This window comes from Nuphar pumila, chromosome 3, assembly GCF_984573655.1.
Source record: "Nuphar pumila chromosome 3, dmNupPumi1.hap1.1, whole genome shotgun sequence".
NCBI classification, from domain to species: Eukaryota; Viridiplantae; Streptophyta; class Magnoliopsida; order Nymphaeales; family Nymphaeaceae; genus Nuphar; species Nuphar pumila.
Window position 1 is genome coordinate 127,788,660 of NC_143251.1, and position 7,500 is coordinate 127,796,159.

General features: G+C 40.4%; 1 protein-coding gene across 1 annotated transcript; it reads left to right on the forward strand.

Annotated features, from left to right (window-relative positions):
* The first annotated feature begins 1,967 nt into the window (after window positions 1–1,967).
* Window positions 1,968–6,483, forward strand: LOC149843714 (uridine 5'-monophosphate synthase-like). The gene is made up of 6 exons (XM_090000036.1): window positions 1,968–2,777; window positions 3,233–3,316; window positions 5,272–5,354; window positions 5,471–5,558; window positions 5,641–5,895; window positions 6,160–6,483. Exons 1-6 carry the CDS (start codon window positions 1,995–1,997, stop codon window positions 6,286–6,288), a joined length of 1,422 nt encoding a protein of 473 aa, XP_089856162.1. The 5' UTR covers window positions 1,968–1,994; the 3' UTR covers window positions 6,289–6,483.
* The last annotated feature ends 1,017 nt before the right edge of the window (window positions 6,484–7,500 follow it).

Sequence of the window (7,500 nt, forward strand, 5' to 3'; positions counted from 1 at the left end):
TTTGTTGCCAACCAATGTTGTGCATAGACCCTTCATCATGATATTCTACTGTCACATCAATGGCTAAAGTTTTGTGCCTCTTTAACCTACTAATGAAGGTTTGGATATGTTCATTGCTTCTAAATTTAAAGATGAGTCCCACCATCGTCTTTTTGACAAAGTTAAAATCAAACCAACCATTAAGAATTTCCTTTGCTTATACCACACGGCAACTCACTTATGTATATTTAAACAAATATTTGTTTATGTTTCATTAGGATGTATTTGAAAGTCTCGGATCTCATACATGAGGCTAGGTGGCATGAGGCTAGGTCCAATATTTAAAATATTTGAACTCATATTCTCAATTTGAGATACATATTTAAAGAGAGAGACAAACTTTTGTGTGATTTGATTGGGATAGGCCAAAATTTTCAATTCTCAAATGGAAAAACATTCAAACATGCCCTTGCGGTACATTTGCTTTGGTGGCCATTATTGGGATGAGCAATTACCATTGATAAAGCAGATGATTGTAGGTTGTGAGCTTAAGAGATCTGCCTAACCCCAGCTTGCCTTTCAAAAAAAACAAAAATAAAAAATCATATGATTCAAGGAATGAGCATTCTCGAGTGGGAATTATGATCATAGCTTAATAAAGTGCTTGCAATTGCACGTTGCAAGCATGCCCTTAGTTCCTACTAAGCAGAAAAAGAAAATAAAACTGAAACCATAAACACAATAGAAAGGATCAGTTCTGAGGCACCTTAGATGTTCTTAAAAAATGTATGCCACCCAACAAACAGTGAAGAAGGCTCATCCTGACCCGCTCATTTTAAACTATTTCTATGCCGTCCATCCTAAGCACAAATATGTGGCGCCGCCGCTAATGGCCACTCATCTTGGCATTTCTTGAGATGGGTGTGGTCTCCATCTAGAGAAATGTTGATATAAGTGCAGTACAAAAAATGTCCTCTTTCCACAACTTGACAAACCTCATTGCCTCAATTTTCTCATTAAGGCCAAATCATTCTATCATGAGCATAATGACAAACGTTTTTTTTTTTTGGCAAAATCTGTTTTTCAAAAACTTGAGAGAAATTGAAATTTTTTCATAAATCTTGCATTTTTTGGCAAAATCTCGGCAATAAAAAATAATTTTAAAAATATAAAAATTAGTTTTTTATAAGAAAATACTAATAAACATTATTTAAAAATAAAAATACACAGATTTTTCATGATAAATAGCTGTTTAAAACGTAAATATTATGTTTAAATTACAGTATTTATGTTTTTTATAAATCTCGTGATATTTTGAAAATCTAGTGAGAAATTACCGTTTTAAACTTTCAGGCAGTTTTTCCTGATATTGCCATATTTGTCACTATGATCATGAGTTAATCTTTCCTAAGCTTATAGAAAAAATCAATGTTATTAGTATCGGTGCTTATCGGCCCGCGTATAGGCAGAAAATCGATACGATTCAGGGCTGAATCAGCTATTTTTTAATAAATGCAAAAATATTATTATTTTTTATTTTAATAGTTTTAACACGTGACACGTTATATGATTCACACGTAATAATTTTTTATTATTTTTGGGCCGATACAGAACGATTCAGTTGCGATGGCCAAACGATTCAGGGCCGATACCGATACGACAACAATGGAAAAAATATCTTCACAGATATATAAGAAATAGAATACAACAATTATAAACTGCACTGCGAATTTAAAAAATGCATTAATATCACCGCGATATTTTATGTCCTTGATATTCCAAAAAAGTTGACGTTTTTTTGTATTTTGGCTTTAAAACCCACAGAGACCAGAATCAAACGATAAATTATTTGTATAAGATCATCGGACGGCAAAGCGTAATCTATGCCACGTTTTCCGAGGTGGGCCCGCACCCCGTTCAACATGCAGACATCCATTTTTACCCGCTCTGAGCGTTATATATATAAGAGAGAGCGAGCGAGAGAGCAGAGGCAGAACAGAACAGATCAGTCGGCAATGGAGTCCCTGATTCTGGAGCTCCACGAGATCGAGGCCGTCCGATTCGGCAGCTTCAAGCTGAAGAGCGGCATCACCTCCCCGGTGTACATCGACCTCCGGCTCATCGTGTCCTTCCCTTCCCTCCTGACCCGCATTGCCTCCCTCCTCTGGGACGCCGTCTCAGTCTCGTCCGACCCCGCCCGCTTCGACCTCGTCTGCGGCGTTCCGTACACCGCCCTCCCGATCGCCACCTGCGTTTCCGTGGCCCAGTCCGTCCCCATGCTCATGCGCCGGAAGGAGGCCAAGGACCACGGCACCGGCAAGCTCATCGAGGGCACCTTCCGGCCCGGCCAGTCCTGCCTCGTCGTCGAGGACCTCATCACCAGCGGCGCCTCCGTCCTAGAGACAGCCGCCCCGCTCCGCTCCGCCGGCCTCGCCGTCTCGGACGCCGTCGTCCTCATCGACCGCCAACAGGGCGGCAGGGAGAACCTCGCCGCCGCCGGCATCCGCCTCCACTCCATCCTCACCCTCGCCGAGATCCTCGACACGCTCGTCCCGCACGGCAAGGTAGCCGAGGATGTTGCCGCTGCCGTCCGGGCGTTCCTCGCGGAGAACCGGGCGGTCGCCGTGCCGACTCCGGCGCCAAGGGCTAGGGTGCGGGTTTCCTACGGGGAGAGGGCTGCGTTGGCGAGGAACCCTGCGGGGAAGAGGCTGCTGCAGTTGATGGAAATGAAGCAGACCAATCTTTGCCTCGCGGCCGACGTTTCGACCGCCGCCGCGTTGCTCATCCTCGCCGAGAAGGTCAGCGTCTTTCTTTCTGTAGCTTTAGCTTTCGTTCTGGATCGTTTTTTACTGTTTTTATGTGAGTTTTATGCCGATTTATGCCTTGGAAGAAGTTGGGTTTTTTTGGTGGAAAGTGTAAATTATGTTCCTTTGTTAGCTGTTTGTTTTTTATTATCAAAATTAGAAGTTGATTTCATGGAATTGGGAACTAAATTTTTCCAAATTCTGTACCGCCGCAACAACGTTTTGGAGAAGAAGAGAAAGGGGTCCCCTTTTTTCATGCCTAAGAAACTCTCTCTGTGTGTGCGTGCGTGTGTGTGTGTGTGTGTGTGTTGGGCAAGAAGGACGTGTATTCCGGCAGACATACATCTCTAACAATCGTTCAGGATTGATCGTTGAATATTCCATCAGATTTATACATCTCTAATCATTGTTCAATATTGATTGGGTGGCCATTTTAAATACGTGGGCAGGTTGGGCCAGAGATTTGCTTACTGAAGACCCATGTGGATATCTTGTCTGACTTCACTCCAGAATTCGGCTTGCAGCTACGAGCGGTATGTTTGTTTTGTATTCATTTAGGGATACCCACGTGAAATTGTTTGTGAAAGCATTGCATGGACATGTTTTTCTCTGATTAATATTCAGTACGGGGGAATGTTTTCCATAACCTTTGTATCAGAACCTCCCCCTTATGACTAGCACTTTCTTCTTCTTCTTGTTTTCATGTCTTGTTTAGGGCTGGTAAACATACTTACTAGAGTGCGGGAGACATGGTCGATTATTTCTTTTTAAGTAAGCTGTACCTCACATGTCACATTCATTTCCCGACCTGTGGTATCTCGGTTATGAGTGCGATAGGAGCATCGGACGACAAAAAGATCACCCTAAGATGATCATCTCATGACTATTGAGAATGAATGAAATCAGATAAGTGGCTGGTTCAAGCTTGTAAAACAGGCTGGTACTCTGGACAGAAAGGTGGAATCAGCAGCTCACTACCTGTTTCACATCTACATACTCTAACCAACCTAACTACAAATTGACGGTCGATATTTGACTCACCAAAACCTATTATTTCTACCATTTCTGGCGTGTGTGCATTGTGCATGTGCGTTGTGTGCATGTGATTGTGCAGTGAAAAACTGTTTCTTAGTAAACAAAGCTTGTATATTACATCTGTAGGGCTTGGGGTGGGATTTTCTGCCCATGTATACAGCATCAATGACTTCAATCTACCTACCTATGAGCTAAGTAGCTCATGTTTGGACATAGATCATTAGGCATGATCAACTCAGTCTTTGATGGAGCTCCTAGCGAGCTTGAGCCCAAGTCTGACACTGAACTGTCACTGAGCTGAGACAAACTGAGCCTGAAGAAGGCGAAGTCTGGCTAGTTATGCTTGTTTACCATCTCAATTATTAGAGTTATCTTTCTATGCGTGTTATTTTATTATGTTCTTATGCACAAGTAGCAGAGCCGGACCTGTAAAGAGGCCAATGAGGCTTGGGCCTCAGGGCCCCTAGGCCCCAAAAAAAATTAGGGGCTCATTTTTAAGGCCAATGAGTATTGTTTAGGTAGTTTATATAAATATTTTATATATTTTTATTTAATATAATATAAATATTTGAAATATTATATTTATTTAATGTCAATGCAAATTTTATTGTTATTTTGATTCTTTAAAAAAAAATCGGAGGCGCTGCCCCCGAACTCCTACCATTAATAGGGGGGCCATTTTTTCCCTCCGCCTCAGGCCCCATAAAGGCTCTGACAAGTAGTATAATACTCTAGCCACTTCCATTGCCTAGTTCCTATTGTTGTGACTTCTATATTGTGCCCTGTGTGAAGATGTTTAATGATTTTGTAGGTTAAACATCCAAGTTGTCGCATCATTAATCTTTTATCCCGAACTTGATTTTTGGTTTCTGTATAAGAGGCGTGGATATCCTTATCTGCTGGCAGCAAAATGTTCTAAACACTTTCTTGCAGGGGCGTAGCTAGGATTCATGTGAGGGGGGGGGGGGGGGGCAAACAGGGGTGTAGAAAAAAAAATTGTATTTGTGTAATAGTCGGGGGTTCGGGGGCAGCGACCCCGAAATTTTTTTTTTTGAGATAAAATAAAAATGGCTACAATTATTAATAAAAATCTATTTCATATGGACAAATCAAACTATTTGCTGCAGTCAGGGCTGGGCTAAAAAATGGATAAAAATCTATTTCATATGGAATCAGGGCAGGGCTAGGACTGGGCTTTTAAAAAAAAAAAAAAATTAACTGTTTGGGGAGGCAGGACTGGGCTACAGCCCAGTCCTGCCCCCCCCTAGCTACGCCCCTGCTTTCTTGCGTGTTTAGCCACAAAATGTTGTTGTTTTTGCTTGATGGTACTTTCTTTTTAAAGACCTTGCAGAATGTGTGTACACATTTCAAAGTTATCTTTTTGTGATATGATCTGGGGCGCTTTCCCGAAATTCTTCTTCATGGTTAGCTGATTTGGTAAATTGTGTCAAAGATTGCAGAGAAGCACAACTTTCTTATCTTTGAAGATCGTAAGTTTGCAGACATAGGAAATACAGTAACAATGCAATATGAAGGGTGAGATTGGTTTGCTTTCTTCTGAAACCTTTTCTAGACCCTTTGAATCTTTGATTGACTTTTTCTTCACAGAGTTTATTTTAATTGGTCTAAGTTGTATTAGTTGATCTTTGCAGTGGTGTTTACCGTATATTGGATTGGGCAGATATTGTTAATGCACACATAGTCTCTGGTCCTGCTATTGTGGATGGTTTAAAATTGGAGGTATGTGATAAGGCCTTCAACCTTTGTGTTGTGCCAAAAGCAAATCACCATTTGATTATGTTAAACAACTCACAACTTTCAGGGCCTGCCTCGCGGAAGAGGATTGCTACTACTTGCTGAAATGAGCTCTTCTGGTAACCTTGCCAAAGGGGAGTACACTTCTGCTGCTGTGAAAATTGCTGCAGAGCATCATGACTTCGTCATCGGGTTCATATCAGTCAATCCAGCAGCATGGCAATCAGGGCCAGTTGATCCTGGACTAATTCATGCAACACCTGGAGTTCAACTGGTTACTGGAGGTGATGATCTAGGGCAGCAATACAACACCCCTTATTCGGTAATCCCCTAGATTTAACATTGTTCATAATTTTTATTCAACCATTGAATTGATTAGTAAATGTAGCATCCATGGCCAAGTTTTTGGTTTTATGATGCTGAATATTTTTTGAGCTTTGACGTAAAATACCAATATGCCGTTTGTTTTTTGGTGAGGTTTTGTCTCTGTATTGCCCCTTGAAGAAATATCATTGACAGGCAGGTTGCTGTCATACTTATGTAATGAGAATTTTAATTGCTGGTGTTACATATATATGTTTCACAGGCAATTCATGATAGAGGCAATGACATAATCATTGTTGGCCGTGGTATCATAAAATCCGAGGATCCCATTGAAGCTGCCAAACAATACCGTCTTGGAGGTTGGGAAGCATATAAGGCAGGCTGCGAATAATTTATCTCTTGCCAATCATTTAATCCCTTTCACTTCTTTGTTTAATAATCCTATTGCATACTGTTTGGATTACTTCTGTTCACTGTAGCATTGTAGTCCTTTGCTCTGGAAGATTCCAGAAAGTTTGTGGTTTCATCTATTTTGCTTGAAGCTGTTTTTCAGTTGGGTGAGAATATATGAACTTATGGTGTGCCATGTAGAATTTTATTTGCTTATATACTGCGGGGAAAGAAAATGTAATAATGCCAAATTCAGAAGCATGTACGGACAGGCATGGGAAACCGTTAGAACAAATGAGGTCAACTATAAGGAACACAAAAACGGTGGCAAACTTGAAAGTTCATGACCCTGCAGATGTGATAGTAAGGAATGGTTTTTTTTTTTTTAATCATGTGATTATGGCACGTAAACAAGTTTTCAGAGACTTCAAAATTCAACTATCTATATAATGTATGTTGAAAAGCTGCCATCCAACATTCGATCCTTAGCAAACAAACCATGCTGAGCACATCTATGTGGTTGGATTAAGTTGATAAGCATCTAAGATTTTCAGCTCAATAGTTTCGTACCTTCATTGGCACCAAATAGTTTCTGGTTTTAATATGAATTTTTAGGGTGGCTTTAGACGTCCAAGTTATAAATTAATGAAGTTATTTTTTAAATTTTAAATGATCAAAAAATGATTTGAGAAAAATGTTCGAGCTTTATTGCTTGGGTGTGTGATGCATAAAGGAGAGAGAGAGAGAACATTAACATTACCAAAATACATCCACCAGAAGAAGAAAGTAAGACAGCCGCAATTTAGATGGTAACTGTGCACAGTTCAGAGTACAAGCTGGCAAACCCTTCTAAAATTGAATTTGATGCCCTTTAAGAAGATGTCGTTTCTTTCGGTCCAAATCACCAAACATGCTAAAAACAACCAAACCGGCCACAAGAATCTCCCTTTTTTTTTTTTGTTTTGTAAAAATCATGGGACCGAGCAAGATGACCCGAACCCGGACTAATTTGAGAGAGAGAGAGAGAGTGAGTGTGGTTGAAAATCACAAACGTTGAATTTTCGACTTCTTGAAATGTTTTTTTTTTTACTCCGATACAAATTTCAAAGATGAAAAGGTTACTTCCAACCGTTGCTTGCTATATATATATGTTTGTTTTCACAGAAGAATCATGATTTTTGTGCATGCCGTACAAAAGTTAATCATGTCCTTG

Excerpts from the sequence above, each read along its gene's own strand:
- LOC149843714 (XM_090000036.1), top strand. The coding sequence starts at position 1,995 with ATGGAGTCCCTGATTCTGGAGCTCCACGAGATCGAGGCCGTCCGATTC. Across the intron at positions 3,317-5,271 it reads TCGGCTTGCAGCTACGAGCG|ATTGCAGAGAAGCACAACTT; the intron begins GTATGTTTGTTT and ends ATTGTGTCAAAG. Across the intron at positions 5,355-5,470 it reads GTAACAATGCAATATGAAGG|TGGTGTTTACCGTATATTGG; the intron begins GTGAGATTGGTT and ends TGATCTTTGCAG.